At 43.8% G+C, this 18,399-nt stretch overlaps 1 protein-coding gene across 1 annotated transcript; it reads right to left on the bottom strand.

Annotated features, from left to right (window-relative positions):
• Positions 1–4: 4 nt before the first annotated feature.
• On the bottom strand, positions 5–15,384 carry LOC306787267 (protein arginine N-methyltransferase 7-like). The gene is made up of 17 exons (XM_079282374.1): positions 15,190–15,384; positions 14,221–14,257; positions 12,685–12,834; positions 6,818–6,926; positions 6,597–6,709; positions 5,605–5,834; positions 5,333–5,513; positions 4,429–4,556; positions 4,171–4,309; positions 4,013–4,096; positions 3,875–3,922; positions 3,687–3,776; positions 2,866–3,027; positions 2,665–2,739; positions 1,699–1,859; positions 286–382; positions 5–171 (listed from the first exon to the last, which is right to left on the bottom strand). Exons 1-17 carry the CDS (start codon positions 15,282–15,284, stop codon positions 19–21), a joined length of 2,052 nt encoding a protein of 683 aa, XP_079138500.1. The 5' UTR covers positions 15,285–15,384; the 3' UTR covers positions 5–18.
• Between the last annotated feature and the right edge of the window lie 3,015 nt (positions 15,385–18,399).

Here is an 18,399-nt window from a genome sequence, read left to right as displayed (position 1 = left end):
AGAGTCAGTTCATCCCTGTTACTCCACGCTGAAGTCCATCTTAATATCTCCCAGACCGGGTTCAAAGGTGAAGCTGTAAGACACTGCGGCTCTGCCGTCGTCCGAGCTCTCACACGGCGACCTGAGAAAATACACTCCCTGTTTCCTGTGTCGACTCCACTCGCACTCGCCCTGCGAGGAAGGCACAGAAAAAACATCTGTTAAAAAAATGATTTCCGCAATTCGTTTGACGGTTAAAGACAAAGACAGCTACGGATGTTAAGGAGAGGCTGGAGGCTGTGATACCTGCTCACTGATTGGTCCAATCAGACCTGCAGTGACAGTGATGTCAGCGGTGAGGTGGTATTCCATCCACAGCGCGACACCATGGCAACGACCATTCCTGAAACTCATTCAAACAGGCTGTTTAACTCCACTGTAACCCCTAGACCAGGGGTCACTAATAGGCGGTCCGGATCCGCACCCAGACGCCGTGGTATCCGGACCCTGGACCTATAACGATGGATAATTGAGAATTATTTAATTTTGACGGAGCGCTTCTATTTTAACTGGCGCAGCTTTTCCAGCCTTTACTGCCCTTATTCAGCGGTCCAGGAAGCACACCGACTTCTCCAAACAGAGGAAAGTGGACTGAGAGACCAGAGTCTTTAACCAAGAATGGACAGACTCGTATATGTTCATTCAAAACCAGTATGTCTCATATATTCAGAGACGTGGCGATTACTAAACGCAGCAATGTGAAGCGCCACTACGACACTACACAAATCTTTTTAGTAAACATACCCACTCACATCCGAAATAAAATCACAGAAAATAAACAATATAAGAGCTCAATATGATCAGAATCCTAACACATGAATTCACTGTCCAACAATGATGTTAACAGAGAGGAAACAAGTTTAATGACCACAGATAAAGTCCACAAAGTTCTCTTTTTAGAAGATTAGGATAATATAATATTCACACTGAATGAACTGAAGCTGCAGGACAATTCAGTGATATTCATTTTTCTAAAATTAAGTACCGGTACTGTTAGAGCCAAATATGAGATTATAAATACCACTGTATTTCGTTGTTTGTACATTGGGTGGCGCTGTATTTCCTGTCCTGGGCTCAGGTATATAAGTCAATAAATCGCTGGGTTCGTCAGGTGTTTGACCCCGGAAGGGCAAACGGTTTTGACCGCGATATACACATTTACTGCATTGTGGGAAAGAGTGGCTTTGGTTGTACATTGTTTCCACGACGAGAATAAATTAGCTACAGATCATCATACAAAACGTCTCTGTGATGTGTCGAATGCACCACACCTCACAGGTAGTTTAACCTGCAGCGAGCGCGTCAACCAGGCGACTCCGGAGGGAGCAGCACCTCAGGAGCTTACAGCCACACGACTGGGCTTCTTTAACAGGTACTATAGTATTTATTATTTATAATTCATACAGTTAAAATTGAAAACTGACAAATATTGTTGAGGTATTATTCAATTGAACTTTCTTTATTTTGAAATGTCAGTTATCTACTGTTGACCTAAATAATTATGGCACTAAATCAAGGTAGACATTATTGTGATGATCCAGACCTTTGCATGAGGAAATTCTCTCGAACTGGACCTCCTTTAATTATAATTGAATACCCCTGCCTGAGAATAAGCCAGCTTTTATACTTTGGTATGTGGTTCCTGGGAAAACTCAGTACCTTATGAACGGCAGCGAGCCCTGACTGCTGATTGGCTGTTGAGGGACACACTGGGTGAAGTCGAAGGTCATGACCGCTGTGGACCGGGTCAGAGCGCGACACGGGTACTCCCAGAGAGGGTGGGGCTCCGCCTCACGGGACTCACGGAAATCCAGAGATCTCTGTGGGGGACGGATGTGGAGTTATGTTTTTAAAGAATTATTTTCAAAAACATACATGATTTAAAAAACACAAACTCATAACAGGCCCTTTAAACTTCAGCTACACATCACGGATATAAAACGTCTCCTCATCAGTGTTCAAACCATAAATAATAGGATGAGTCACCTTCTGTGTCCTCATTTGAGTTGGGGACATTGGGCCTCATTCAAAAAGAGGGTTTACTCACAAATCTGTACATAAACAGTGCGTATGAATGTTAATATTTCAATTGAAGGCATCTTATAATAAAACTGATTCATTTTAAAAGTCTTTAATGGACAACAATATTTAAAACCGTTAATTCACTTAATTTAACGCCTTTGTATCCTCAGCAATTATTATGAAAAATATCTTAAACAACATGAAGCTTTGAACTTCTGTTGCATATTTTATGACGCCATCACCCTGAAGGGAGGTTTTTGAATAGCTAAATGCCAACAAATGTGGGCGGAAGGTGAAATATTTCTGACTTTTGAAACTTAACTTATCTTTTTTCAATAAAATTTGACTTCCATTCTACACATAATACAACACTAATTGTGTTAGTATTCTCCGTTTAAATCATGCTCCTACTTAAAACCAGACATCTTGTGCAGGTGTACATGTTGAACAAAAACTATAAAGCTTTCTGTCATGAATTCTATTTTATAGTTTCCTGATTAAGACATTTCTTCTCCATGATGAAAATATACACCGTCTGTACCTGAAGATTTTACTAGATGTAAAAAAAAGAAAAAGACAGAAATTCATAAATAAAACTTTTACCTGGACCATTTCATCCATGGGTGAGACATTAAAGCCCTCACACGTTCCACACGGAGCTCTTATCCTCCACAAATCCTAAGAAACACAGGAAAGACAACGAATTCAAAAAAGAATGCATATTCCTTTATGCTTGTTTCTTTAAATCGTAGACGTAATTAAAAAAAACATGTATATGTATAAATATATTCCCATCTTTCTCACCTGGAACTCTACAGCCACCATGTGAAGTGTGGCAGAGCAGGGCAGGATGGTGGCGTTGGGCCGGAGGAGGACTGCCAGGGCGGTCCGACAGTACCAGAAGAACAGGGAGTGCCAGGGCAGGAGGCTGGTGCTGAAGTACGGTTCACCCATCAGGACGGAGATCTGGAGGAAGCTTTGCACTCAATCCACTGCGATACACATTTCTGAATCCTACAAAATACATTTGAGTGAGATGTTTGGCTTTAAAAGCTATCAGATGGTTTGAATTCCAACAAATGTACAGATGACCAACTGGAGAGCAAAGAGTTAAAGCAGCATTACCAGTTAGTTTTTTGGCCACTTGGGGGCAGTAGAGCAAGCTGATGATGTTCGCGAGAGCAGTGAGCATGAAGGTCTGTTTATACTAGTGCTGTTATACTCCACAGACGGCGCTCAACCTACGAACACGCTCGTGCTCAACGTGCTTTTTGTTGCATAGTAATCCAAAAAGCTGGCGCCCAGCTACAAATATTCAGAACTTTTTAGAGCTTTTCTTCACTCGCGATGACATTTTCAGGCGCACGCACCTCACCCTGGGGACGCTACTGCGAGCACAAACCAAGCTTGAATGTAAAGCGGCCTTGAAAACTAAAATAATGAGCTAAAAGATGCTAAAACACTCCACGGAGCTGACGGGAACAGCAGAGTTGGTGATAATTCTATGTGGGTTTGTCACTACAAGCCACAATACTCTATGTAATCATTTGTATTTTATGGATTATAAACATTTTGACTATGGAAAAAGACACTGTAGCACCACTATAAGCTTGTTCAAAAGGTACCTGCTCCCCTCCGAGATCATCAATGGTCAGCTGCTCTGGCTGGATCTCCAGCAGCTCAACACCTCCTTCCATCGAGTTGGCTTCCAACACCTGCAGAGGGAACATGTGTCACATCGCATCAGAGTTTTTGTGTTGGTATAAACCATAAACCTCTCAAAGATGAGGTAGTACAGTCGTGAGTTATTTACCTGCTTAATAACCTGTTTAGACATTCTGGAGTTTTCCAGGCCGTAGACCTGGGTAGAAGCCCCGAGGATAAAAAGACACATCAGTAACACAGTATGATATTTGGTTTAGAAAGGCGCGGCACGGTCAAAGTAGAGTACCTTCTTGGCTCCGATCATGTGAGCGAACACAGGAAGTAGACTTCCATCGCTGACGCCAAGACAGACGCTGTCCTCCCTCATGACCTGGAGTGAACACAACAGGCGATCAGACAACAGCCGTATCCGACAGCTCGGACTCTCGGCGGCCCGTCACTTACACTGCGCAGCGCGCTGACGTAGCTCTCTGTGCGCCGCCCGTCGTTGAGTTCGCCGAAACGCGGTCGAGTCCAAACCAGGTGGGCCTGGCAGGTACAACAGGGCCGAGTGGGAGGAGCCTCGGCCTGTGAGTCCTGCTGGCTGAGGACGGAAACCAGAATAAAACAAAGAAGAAATGAGGGTTTGCAAAACAAGTGCTGCTGTTTTTTGAGCTGTAGGAGATTTAAACAGTGTTTCTAAAGGCCTCTGAGGGGGACTACCTGGGGGACTGCAGGCCGTACCACAGGCTATAGTCGTCATGGCACACGGTCAGACTCAGCTCCTCCCCTTCTGTCACTCTGCTCTCCGTAGGCAGGAAGTAAAGACTCTGCATCCAGTGGTCCCGCCACTGAAACACATCGCAATGATCAGCAGAGTTTGATAGGAGTCTGACTTAGAACATCAGAACAGAGCGTGTTTCTCAAAGTCAAATAAGATCAACGGTTGAATTTAGAAGGATGCTTTGTCACCGGATCCCGCTGAAGGAGTGTTGTGTCGATGTCAAGGATCATTCCAATTCTAACAAGGGAAGAGTCCTTTTTCCATGATGCATGCAAGTCTCCTCCGCGCTCCTAAAGACACCCACAATGCTACTGTGTGCCCATGATGCATTTCCTGTGCCCTGATTTGGAAACGGGAAATATGCTGGAAATATAACTGAAAGTTATTTCACCTCAAACTTGTTCAGATTTTGGCAATCGGTTGCTGAACAAATTTGTGGTGAGACATTTGCCAATCCAGTCGCTCAATCTTCCCTCATGGTAGATCATCAGAGCCTTATTTAAAGGTTTGATGTGACTTGCGACGCTCAGGAATGTTCAGCGAGCAATTAATAGCACTGAGGCTATGAAGTTATAAAGTCAGCATATTTTCACTTCTAACTCTCTGGGAATTAAAACTTTATTTCGACCAAACAAGAGTTGGGGATTGTTGGAAGTGGAAAGAACAAACCCCAACAGCTTCGTGAGTTTTATTTTGTTTCTGTTGTGTTTGAATGAAGAGTTTTCTTTTCTTTTACACACCGGCACACGCACTACACTGTTTCAATGTGTGCTTTCTCAATGAGGGACCCGTCTTACCAACATCCTTGACTTTGAGAAACACCCATAGTGTCCTATAACTCACCGGAGCCGTCTTTGGCTGTGGGTATGTCCAGCTAGGAGCCATGGTGCACACGACGCTTCCACTGGGATCCATGTCGAGGTCCCACCAAGATAAGACGACCTGGGCCCGACCGCTGGCCCGAGACACAAACTGAGAGGTGTGAGACTGGAATGCGCTGCTCACTGGCTTACTAAAATCCACACTGAGAGGGGGGCGGACAGTGTAGAGGGAGAGAGTGAAAAACTGATGCTGAGAGAAAAGGATCTAGGCGAAGACGTGCGTCACTCGCGTACCTGAACATGGTGCAGAGGGGACCAAGCGGGGTGAAGCTGCGAGGAGACACCTGGCTCAGCTGGATATCACACACCGAATGAGCTCCGGCACAGTGGCCCATGGCGGGCGGCGGGACCAGGCGGGCCCCCCCCACCTCCACCGGCTGCATCTGAACCCAGCTCCACAGCAGCTCCGATTCCACCAGCTGGGCGTAGACGGTGGCCCGGTGAGGGACCGCCTCACAAGCCCCCTGTAGGGTGGAGGGACGCGAGGAGATGGATCAGACATCCAGCTGGGATTAGACATTTCACCTCCACAAACTGTAGTTTGTTTTATGCATCACTGGATTTAACAAATATTAAAGGGCACATATGATGCTCATTTTCAGGTTCATACTTGTATTTATATGCGTTTACATGCTTTAATGTTCAAAAAACTCATTTACTTTTCTCATACTTTCTGTTGGAGTATAAATATAAATGTATTCACCCTCTGTCTGAAAAGCTCTGTTTAAGCACTTTTCAACGGAATTGTGTTGCTAAGCAACAGTTTGGGTCCATGTCTACTTCCTGCAACGGGAAATAAACTGGCACACATTTAGATGGTTTACGTATGAAACTGAAATGGTCTATCTTTGTAAACGTCCTATTACATTTTCATAACTAGTTCCCCACAGGATTCCCTAGTTGTTGATTTAAAAAATAAATACTGACTCGGAATAATCGACCTCCGACTTCTAATGGATTACAGGACATATGTTGTATTGTTGTGACATCACAACGGTACAGAAATCCTGACTGCTTGTTTAAAGGCAGAGTTTCAGAATACGGGCTGTGTGTGTTTCTACATAGATTGATGTTTCGATACCTTCACAGTATTTATACAGCATCTACACCTGCTTTATAATTTTAAAAAAACTCACTTATTACAATATGGGTCGTTAAACTAATTCTTAAAGTTCATGACCAGTGTAAAACCTACAAAGCAAACACATTGACACACACACACACACCTGGATAAGATTTTGGTGAGCATGTTCATAGCTGGGCAGCGCTCCTTCACCTATCAGCTCTGTATCGAACAGCTCTGTGATCAGAACGTTGGCCTTCATTTGCATATCTCCATCTGCGTTCAATTACAAACACGACACAGAGTTCTGTATTGTATAAAATCACAGATACATGCAACTTCACGTGGCCCCAGTATTCATATAGTGCAGAAGCAGTGTGTGACCTGGCCCCACAGTGACATCGGTGGAGTGTCTGTTGATGATCTTGATCTTTTCCGAGAAGCCGTTCTTCTCCACAATGCACTGCGCTGCCTCAGCCGTAGGCTTGAAAACCTGCAGACACAAAGGAGACACAGGTGTTGGGAAACGTAAATAAATAGAATTATTGATGTAAGTAACAATTAATGATTATTAATAATAACGGGGCACCACCCTGCGAACAGGGACCAATAAACAAACGATAAAACTAAGTCTCATAATTAGTGTTCAATTAGTGTTTGGTGCTCATCAAACCACAATCAGGATGAAACCTTTGCTTGCAAAAGGGAAGGCCTAACTCTCTTTGTTCACAGCACATGTTGAAGCCATATGGTCAGACCCCAACATCCCCCCTTTGGCCTGAAGAGCGAGGTGCTGGCCACGGTCTTTAGGGCAAACCAAGGACTGATGTGGGCTTCCATGTGGTGTCATACAGTCCATGTAGGTCTGAGAGCACAAAAGGTTAAACAGTCCATGTAGTTTTGGGAAGAAAGGGATGGTTTAACAGTCAGTGTTCATAGAGGCTCAAGATGTCTGGGCAGACACTAAGGCGGCATCTGGGCAGATGACTAACTAACTACATTAAACATATACACAAATCATAGGTAAGCAAGGCATTATTCCTAATACACTCAATTGCTACATCATGATCTTGTGATAACGTCTGCACTGTAGCATAGTATGTGAAAAACAAAAACGAAATGAAAGCAGAGAAATGAAAACAAACAAAACAAAATGGAAAGGTGGTTTGGTAGGTTAGTATGATGGTTGTGTCATGGTCTACCTAACTCTAGATTTGGATTTACCTATCACCCCCCTGGGTCTGCTGGGATGGCCCCACGGACCGGTTCCTGTCCTCTAGAGGTGTGTACCAAAAAACCCTTTTTCATTTTACAGTTTGGTTGTACATAATGGCGAGCTCGCAGCTCTTCCGATTCGAACAGCGGTAGTTGTCGGGACCCTTTTCGCGTGGGTTTCAACTTCGGCTGTCGAATGGTTGGACGGGCTGGATCTCGTGCTTGCTGGGCGGTCAAATCTGCACTATTATTGTTCACAGCGCAAGGTTGTGAAATTGGGGGCCAATTGTTCTGGGGTACCCAGGGTGTCCCCTGTTCCGTTGCAGGCTGGTTGACTGCAAGGGAGAGGTCAGAGTGTCGTGCGTCTTTGTTCCGAGCGTTTTTCAGCGAATAAAGGGAAGACTTCTGGTTTGGGACATAGTTTTGGGTGGCAGATTTTGGCGGTTGTAAGCATGCAGGCGGACTGGGTGGACAAGAGTCAGGAGCAGGCTCTGGGAGGGGCATTGGCATCGGTTGTCTATGTTCCTGGGTGACGGCGACTTGTCCGTCTGGAACTGGCCCACGGCTGGCAAGGTTTAGTGGCTTTGGGTCGTCCACCAGTGTCTGGAGTGTGGTAAAGTGCTTTACCGCCTCCGTCACACGTTGGTGTCTAAGGCTCTTGATCTCTGGGTCTAAACTTGCTCTTCTGGAGTGGGTTTGGGACTTAAGATTTAGTTTGAACCTAATTCTCTTTTTAGGGTGAAATCTCTTCTGATGCCATAACTCGTGATTTTCTGGATCAAAGCGTTCTATGTCGTTCGCAAGAGACTCAAGCTGATGGATAGGCAGACCCTGCGCGCGGCGAGGGCCTGGGTCATCAGAGTGGTCTGAATTAGCACAGTCATTTAAGATGACATAGCGGTGAGGACTAACCTCTCGACGTGTGGGGGAGGGGCTCCGTTTCAGGCGCATGCATGGACTACACGGGACGTTTTGTTCACTCAAAGCAAAGTGGGGAGTGAGACACCTGGATCAAGCACGCGAGCAGCCTGGGGTGCTCGGTCGCTGTCCCTGGTGGTGTGATGAAGAACTACACCACTAGACGCTGCTAAGCTCTTAGCAGTGGTCTTCAATGTGACTGTAGTGGCTTGTCCACTCAGTCGAGGCTCATCAAGCCTTTGGGGCAGGGCTCGTTTGACTATGTCAGGGAGGAGGCCTATCATGGGGTCGGAAATTGCGACAGCAATACTTACCTGACCCCCCTGAGGTTCTTCATGCCAGGTCTTAGTGCTTCTCTAAGCAGCCTGGAGTTGTGCACTCAGGGTGTTACTCTCTAAAACTTTAGAGGCTTTCGCTTTGGGGACCATGACGAGCTTAATAGCTCTTCTGCAGCTGGTCTGGCTCTGTTCGAGCGACCCGGGCTTCTTGTGGCAGGGCAGTTGTGTCCTGCTGCACAACATGGTAGCGACTGAGGGGGCCAGCAACTGCATCTTGTAATGCAGGGTTGTCTGGCTCCTGTTGAGCTTCATGCTCCTAACCTGGGTTTCTGGTTGCATGCTTTACTTTTAGTAAGTGGCGACACCCAGTGGTGTTATTTACTTAATGCGAGCAAAGGACTGTTACGGTTATTAACGGCACACAGTGAAATGTCTAGTTCTGCGACTTACGTTTCTACTGTTGGACGTCAATTACTGCTTGGAGGTGCACAGTGAAATGCTTAGTTCTATGACTTACAAGTTTCTACTGCTCTACTGTTTTGCAATTGGAATGCTACTGAAGTGGGCTTAGCACTTCTGGCTGGTGACAGCTGTGTGTTGGATCTATGAGGATTAAAAAACGAAATGAGTTTGTGTTACAATTAAACGATCAAATTTACCACAACAGCTGAGTGTTTGTTTAGGAAATTAAACGAGTAATTTAACTTGCAAAATCAAAGGGAGGAAAGGAAAAAAATAAAAATTTGAAAAAAAATAAAACTTTGGAAAAAAATAAATTTTTCAAAAATTATTCAAAGTCAATTCTGGACTAATGTACATAAACACTGTGATAACACTGGTATAACGTAGCCTCACACGGGGCACCATTATGTTGGGAAACGTAATGGAGCGTGTTTGGGTTATCAGCATCTAAGAAACTGAATTCTTGACATCAATAGAATTATTAATGTAAGTAACAATTATGAATGATTAATAATAATAACTGGGCACAACCCTGCAAACAGGGACCAATAAACAAACGATAAAACTAAGTCTCATAATTAGTGTTCACTCATGTCAATAGTCTGAGTACTATTACACATTCAGAGTGGAAGTGAAGGTTTTTAAGTTCGAGCACAGACCACATATACAGTTATTATCACAATACGCATGCACAAAGTAATCACAGACAGCTGCTCTTTAAAATATAACAGAGTTTATTAAGTTCTAATACTAATGATCTAGTCAACTAATATCTAAGCTAACAACAACTATACATTCATGAGCATGCTATCTAAAATCAACAGACTATTGAAAAGAGGGGGTGTGTGTGTGTGTGTATGTGTGAGCAAAGGAGAAGGGAGCGAGGGAACAGCTCAGTGACGTGTGACGTAGTTGGGACGTGGTGACGTCTCTCATGCGTGAGACGCAAAATGGCGGAGAGCCAACGGGAGACCCAGTGTCTACATGTGGCAGCAGCTGTTCAGCACGTAGCTAGATTAGCTCAAAGCTATATGTGTGTGTGTGTGTGTGTGTGTTAGTAAAAGGGAAAGTAACAAAACAAAATTAAATAAAACAAGCGATTACGATCCTCTGCGCCGCGCGGGAGTACGGAAGATTGCTCTCTCAGCCAGGGGAGCAAGAACAGCGACTCTTTGTCTCAGCCGGCGGTTCTGACCTCCTGAACTGATGAGAAGCAGCTTCGACCTCACTGCGGCTCGCTCAACACAGATCACAGTAGCATGGAATACACGCTACTTCTACATCACCCCAATGATCTCGGCGATCGTTAGTGTCGGCGATTATTAAGCATACACCTCGTTATAAAAATGAACAGTACTTTAAGGACGTAAACAAGATAAAATAAACACAAATAAACTTTCTCTAACTCTGCCCAGAATCTATTTGCCTTACGGTACGATTCAATCGTGGTGATTGAGGGGAGTCTTCTGGGGGGGGGGGTTTCTTCGGAGCTTCAGTGGGCTCGTGCAGCGGCGTCGGAAGCCGTGTTTCTCTCGGTGAGAGGATCGCTGTCGTCTGGGTAAGGGACTTTCGCGTCCTTATGGCCGGAGCAGACGAGGCGCTTCGTGTGAGGATGGAGGGTGGGAGGGTGTGAGGGTGTGAGCTCTCTCTCTCTCTTTCTGAAGGAGTCTTGTCTCTTCACTTCTGCAGGATTAAAAGGGTTCGCTTCGTGGATGCGAACAAAGATAAAATAGACAGTTTGGTGAATTCGGCCAGCGAATATAAACTGTGAACCTAGGATTTTGGTTAAAAGGAGGACCAACGTTGATGTGCCTCCTTCGATCCCGGAGGGATCGGTGGAAAAAAGCATTGAGGTGGGGGCTGAAGGAGTTTTGTAGAACGGTTGCTGAACTACAGGGGTCCTGGGGTGTCTTGGCTCTCGGCCAATGAGATTGCAGCGGTGCATTCAGGTGACCTCAGGAACGCATAGTTTTTTGGGGGGGAGGAAACTCACACCCTAATGTGAAATTCCTTCAGAGGAGGTTTGGTGCTCATCAAACCACAATCAGGATGAAACCTTTGCTTGCAAAAGGGAAGGCCTGACTCTCTTTGTTCACAGCACATGTTGAAGCCATATGGTCAGACCCCAACACAGGTGACTCCTGCGGCAGTCTGGGAAACGCTGCAAATCATGTGAAGGTATCAAGGAAGCAGGGTAATTAAGCACGCCTGCTCGAATTTCTGAGAGCTTTAGTCAGTGTGAACATGCGACAGACTTAAAAATAAATACTTTCATTTCATAAAAAAACACCCATAGCACAGAGCATCAAGGCATTCTCAAACAGCTTGTTGTGTGTTTTTCGGTAGATGCAAATTGTGTCGTCTTCTAAACTAAAGAGTTTTTGCTGACCTCCAGTGGTTCGCCTTCTCTCCTTACTACAGTGATGTACAGGTGTCCTTTAGGACTCCATGACATCACCGATGGCTGTAGGCACGCCCCCCTGAACCCGGCTCTAAACGGGAACCGGTTACAAATTTGTAATAAATATTGACACGGTTCGGAGTTGATGGTTCTATTATCGGTACTTTAAAAAGTACAGAGTGAGATCTCGTCGTCTCTAACCTCCTCTCTCTGTCGCTGTGTCTTTGCACGAGAGGCAGAGTCGTGCTTTACCTCGACACACACACACAGACTCCGGATCAGTACAGCGTGAGACACACATCATGGCAGAGAGAAGAAAAAGATCCGTGTGGCTACATTTTAGTCCAGTAGATGCTGAGAACTCGTATCAAATGCAATAAAACCCTCACGAGTAATGGATGTAACACCAGCAGTTTACCACAACATGTGACCAAGAAGCAGAAGAGAAATGCTCTGCTTTCTACCGCTTGTCGAGCAGCCCCCTAACGTTAGCGATGCCATACGGAGTTTGATCGTAAGAACAGGCTAGTCAATGAAAGCTAATCACTTAACTTATTGTTTGGCTGCGAATGTAAACTAAAGATTTTGGAACTTCTTGTATTGAAGCTCAAGTTTATACAAGAATAATGAAGCAACATTAAATCTTTTCCTAATTAATTGTCTTTTCTCACAAAATTCTAAAAAAGAACCGATAAAATTATCGATAAGGAACTGAACCGATAAGCACAATGAATAAGAGTACTCGTATGGATAAAATCCTAACAATACCCGTCACTAGATGGGTGGGGTTACAGGTGCAACAGAGCACACCTCTGACCCAAACAGGCCTGAACCTTTCAACCAGAAAGCACAGTAAATACTGCTTTTCAGCCTGGTGGTATCAAGTTACTTTTTAAAAGAACTTTTCAAAGATTACACATATCTTTTATGAGTAGATACTACATAAATGGGGGGGGGGGGGGGGTAAGCATCTCTACCTCCACAGCGTAGCACAAGTCCGCTCCAGCAGTGACGGCCATCATGGACAGTAGGCCTGTTCCCGTCCCAATGTCCAGGACGATGACCCTCTCACCGCGAGCCTTTACTCTGGCTACAGCAGCCCGGATGCCCTGGTAGTACTTCTTATTCTGGAGGCGGAAAGGACATCAGCTGTGTCAATGCAGAAGAAGAGTGAGAACACGATGCAGAGGGATTTAATAAAGTCAGTGTGTGTGGTGCGTCATCCCGTTTGTTTTCTTTCTTTTGTTCTAGTTAAAGACAACTCACTGGAGCATAAACAGAGTATACAGTATGTTCACTCGGGTTGCCCCTCTCTTAGTCTATGAATTGACTAAAGCATAGTTGATACTCGCCGTAGTGAAGCCGGCACGAAAATGACCGAATCACGGCCTGCGCGTCGTGAGCAGAGTGTCAGCAAGAGGTCGGCCCACTTGGTTGTGCACTTTAAAATGTTTGTAACACGGTGCCCACAATCATGTGACTGTCTCAAATAGTTCACTGATTAAAACACCATTTACATGCCTGGGGATTATGCAAAGAAGGCCAATTCGTGTTTAGATGCTTTAGAAGCAGGTCTTAAAAATCGTCATTTGAGAAAATATTTTGCAGCCAAATCAAATAGTTTACAGGATATTCAACCTTTGTTTCTTTATAATGCATGTAATACCGGACTTCTTTAATTACAGGGCCTGTACAAAGGCAATAAAGTAGTCCATGAGTACGAGTTTACAGCACTGTGGAGCTTGGTTTATGGCTTTTTGCCAGTTACACAGTCGATGAGTTACTCGGCGTTTGATTCTCCACAGTACATTTTGTTGTCCCTCTGTCGTTTCAGAGAATAATGCAAAGAACTGCTCGTTGAGCAGAACCGTTTCTGTTCATGCTCGGAGCCCACCGCCATCTGCAGAGGCTCGCACTACGGTGCCAAGTACGAGCATAAACAGAGCTTTAGTCTACGAAAACCAAAATGACAGAGTAAGCGTTGTTTATCCTCGCGCTTGGCACAGCCGATTTTTAAGACCACCTGTTTCTTAAGAATCTCAAAACGAATTGGCCTATTTTGTATAATCCTACACATGTAAATAGTGTTTTTATCAGTGAACTATTTGAGACAGTCACATAATCGCACGCCAAGTTACAAAAATCCAGAAGCCACTTGCAGAGCCTATATGCGCACCACTCGCCGACCGTGATTACGTCATTTTCTGGCGCGCATCACCATTATGCAGCTTCACTACGAAGAGTATCAACAAAGATTATTTGAAAGTCAGTTTTTCAAGCATTTTTGAATCTTTCAATCTTGTCAATTAAAAATGTCTGTATTCGAGGACAGCCCTCATGTACACTCCCCAGTTTCACAATGTGTTTTTTATTATTATCATCAAGTAAGTATATAAAGAAGGTCTCCCATCAAGCAACAGTCTCATTTAACATATAAAACACATATTTGGAAATAACGTCATTACCACAGCAAACAAACGTGGTCATGTGAGACATATTCATGGGTGACTCACCCTGTCATGGTCATGTAGCATATCAGCGTAACAGGACCTAAAAGATAAACAGGACAACAGAGTCACATGGACGAGTGTTGGTATTATTGATGCTTTTGTTTTAAATAACATGTAGCTGACTTTCAATTTTTTATTATTATTAATATCAATATTAGCCCAGGCACAAATACGAAACCCATAAACTGATAGGTTGTTGACGCTTGGCTTTTTTTTTAACAATAGGTGAATTGGAATTAAACTTCTTCCGAGTCCTTGTGGTCTGTGGAAGAATTCAGCATGAGGTTTCAAAACAAATCTCTATATTGGGATTTAATAACTTGTAACTGATGTATCACAATCGGTCACAATCATGTCGGCCCATAACTAACAGGAAATATCAGTAAGATGAGAAAAGCCTGCTTGAAAAATAAGCTAAAAATCTAATTAGACGTATAAATCTAGCAACAATGAAAGAGCTATACAAAGACAATGTTGCGATGTGAGTGATACGGCATGATTAATAGCAGTGATAATAAAGCATAGTTTATACGTCAACAGTGCACATCAGTATAATATGTACTATAATTAAGTCGTGATACTTAATTATACAGTGCAGTACAGTATAGTTGTAGGTGTAATATAATAGTAGTAATAGCACAGTACATAAATGCTCAAGCTTATTTTACAACTGTAAAATGCCCTGCTCAGTCATTAGTGTCTTCGTCACAAGTGCATAGTGCAGATATCAACGCAATTACACGAAGAACACATGAATACTAAACAAACATGAACCTATGAAAGTAAGGACTTGTAAGAACTCGATGTGAAAAAAAATGTCAACGTTAAATTGGCTTCCTTGTTGACAAAGGCACGCGCTCATCCTCGAGATTATATATGGGATTCTAAACTCAGCAACTCTCAGAAACTGCAGACAACACACCATTCAAACGTGTGCTGTGATGCTAGGCTCGGAGCTAACGTTAGCGTTACCTGGCTATCTCCTGGTGGTAGTCGTACTCCTCACTCTCCTCCACCCAGTCTAAAGTTCCAGTGCTCGGGTTGGCTCTTCCACAGAAGGTCTTCATTTCTGCCAAAACTGTTACAACACTCCGGCTGTTGTTTTTTAACAGAATATTGTACAAAGGTCTAAAAGTAGTGATGTTACGAGATGTGCCGACGCTTCGAAGCGTGTGTCGAGTAATGGAGGGGGCGTTTCCTTGAAGCGCGTATCGAGGCTTGCTTCATGTAGGGGAGGAGCCAAAAATGATGACGTCCGAAGCCTCGCTGCCCGGCTGTACCACGTGACTGCTTCGGGAAGTGGTTCAGAGTTTGCCGGGAGGTTCGACAGCAATATAAACCCCTCAGGCTCCATTCAAAATGTGGGTTGTTGGTGGAGAGTTGCGGTCAGTTGAGAGTTTGGATAGTTTGGAGAGAGAGAGATAGTTTGGATAGCGTTTATATAGTTTGGATAGTTTGGAGAGAGAGAGATAGTTTGGAGAGTTAGGAGAGTGAGGAGAGAAGGATAGGTGATGGAGCCAGCTAGGAAGAGGAGGATTTCCCCTGTGTGGGAACACTTTGATTTGATAACTCCTAATAAGGTAAGCTAAAGCTAACTCTATTTCAGACACATTAGGTTTGCTTATCAAGAACTGTATTTTTCACAGTTTCTTCTTTTATTCAAAGGTGAGGTGTTTATTGTGCTCCAAGGAGCTGGGGTACAATAACAACACCTCATCCATGCTAAGGCATTACCTTATGCATGAGAATAAGGAGGAAACTGGAGCTTCAGCCAGCCATTGTAAGTCATTACAATATTACAAATGCACCATCACAATTTTTCCCTGTTCACTTTTGTGTATTGTGCAAATTAAGACAGGTAACAGACACTGTATTTATTCTCTTTTAACCAGCCACCGGAAAACAAGAGCTGGATGAAGCCCTCGTCTCCATGATAGTGACGGACACACAGCCCTTCAGTATTGTGGATGATGTTGGATTCAGGGCATTTGTGTCCAAACTGGATCCTAATTATGTTATCCCTACAAGGCAGGTATGTATGGGTGCATGCATGAAATTGAGAAACTGTTATTTCTGAATAAAAATGAATAAAATGTCCCGTGTCCTGTACATCACTGTCCAAGTTCCACAAGCATATTCAGTCCCCTCTTCCTAGTTCCACAAGCACTTTCACTGTCCTCTGCCTGCTTAAGCCCATGCCATTTTCCTAAAGTGACATAATAACATCATTACACAACCTGCCATATCATATGATACTCCCATTTTGGGAAAATTCACACACAGAATACATTCAAAAAATATATAAAAATATTTTATTATGCACATATGTGATCATTTATGTACAGAAATTATTTGGTCATACATTTTTGTAATTCAGTCATTCCCAACAGCCATAACAGACACAACAATTCAATGCATCACATTATGTGGTTCAGATACAGCTGCCTGTGATTATACACTTGGCCAGTAGGTGGTATCGTGTGCACATGAAGCATCGAGTAATGAACCCTTTCTCGAACCAATTGGCTGAAGTGTTGCGAGGCCTCATGAGGCTTCATCTCGCCATCACTATCTAAAAGTAAATTGCACTACTGATGCAGCGTTGGACCAATGGAGGTCGCCATCTTTCCCAGCAACGTCACACTCTTTAGGTCACATGCAACGAATCTCACATTAGACTCGTTCGAGATGGACTGTGTTGAGAATAAATCTCATGTTGAGGAGAAAACTCAGGTGAACAGACTTAGGTCGAGGCGTTTAGCTCAATTCAAGCAATAAGGTTTATTTGTGACAGAAGTATTATGTCCAGCAGTTAAACGTGCACGGACCTAGAAAGTTCACTCTGTAGGAGCGAATGAAAAGCTAAAAAAGGCGCTTAGACAGAGTGTGCATGCGTTTATATATTAGGTCCTCCTTTTGGAGCCTATTGGTCAAAGCAAAGTAGGAGGTGGATCTGTTTTTAGCATTCAGATGACCTGATGGAGCTCTGGGCATCTCCGCCCACACTGGCTCACGTCCGGGATCCGCCTTCTCTGGAACGTCAGTGTGTGTGAGATGTTGATGCAGCAGCATATTGTTATGTTCGGCCGACTAGATAAGCTAGGCGCTAGATATGCAAGGGCGCCTCTTTCTATCTCTAAGATGGAGCAGGCAGTTGGAACTAGTTCTCTGTAAGACTATGTGACATTTAACTGGGGCAAAAGCTATCCTTCAGAGTTCTAGTATTTTCCACTTTGTTCAGGCGAGTGCGAGAGTGCCCCACCTGGCGTTTTTGACCTTCGTGTACTAGAACTCACATATCCGCGTATAAGCTGTGTTTAACATTGAATGAATGTATATTTTATTTACAACTGCTTCTCGCCTGGAAAGTAGACGGGAGCAGGCGGTAGAAGCAGGGGGCGTTGAAAAAAAGAACTGCGGTCAATACGGACAGTTTTCAGCCGCCTTCAAAGAATAAACAGGAAGTCACAGAATCAGTTACTTCCTGTTAGATCCGATCTGTAGGCTACTTGTAGTTTGGTTTAGTTTTGATATGTGTTGTATAAATAAGCTTTATTGTTATCAATCACACAAGATATGTTTATCGATTAAACCTTCATCGCACAACATGCTATTAATAGCCAACAATCGAGCATTAAATATTACAATAGAGTGGTTTCGCCGACGTGACGATCTCCTTAGATACGAGGTCTGTCCGCCATGTTGGAGTACATACAGATCCTACATGGCGGCGAGTAAACAAGGAAGTGCGGCGAAAATACCATACTTTGAATCACTGGATAGTGCATCAAAGGTTCGCTACCTGGCCAAATTGAAGGTTATTGGTAATTGTTGGAATGCTGTTAAGCATTCCAACTATTGTTATCCTGTTTCTTTATTCCACTATTTCTTCCGTCCCCCGTTTCGTCGCAACGCTTCTTCTTCATTTTTTAAGCTACAGAAACCGTTCAACTATCAAAATGTTCAGCTCCTTCAGCTCATGTCTGCTATGACTTTTCATATTTCTAACCTTTAAATGTTTTGAATTATTAAGCTTTTTGCAACTTTGTTTTGAATGGGTTTCTATGGAGAAGATTTTCAAATCCTTCAAAAACTTCTTCAACTTTCAAATCCTTCAACTTCCTCATACTTTCAGCGACAGACACCATTTCAACTTTCAAATGTTGAGAAAACCCTCAACTA

The sequence above is a fragment of the Melanostigma gelatinosum genome (assembly GCF_949748355.1).
Source record: "Melanostigma gelatinosum genome assembly, chromosome: 1".
Taxonomy (NCBI): domain Eukaryota; kingdom Metazoa; phylum Chordata; class Actinopteri; order Perciformes; family Zoarcidae; genus Melanostigma; species Melanostigma gelatinosum.
This window is presented reverse-complemented; position numbering and strand designations above follow the sequence as displayed.

Coding starts and splice junctions, on each gene's coding strand:
- LOC306787267 (XM_079282374.1), bottom strand. CDS start 15,284: ATGAAGACCTTCTGTGGAAGAGCCAACCCGAGCACTGGAACTTTAGAC. Junction 6,710..6,817: donor CGATGTCACTGTGGGGCCAG/GTCACACACTGC, acceptor AATTGAACGCAG/ATGGAGATATGCAAATGAAG. Junction 4,097..4,170: donor ACGTCAGCGCGCTGCGCAGT/GTAAGTGACGGG, acceptor TGTTCACTCCAG/GTCATGAGGGAGGACAGCGT.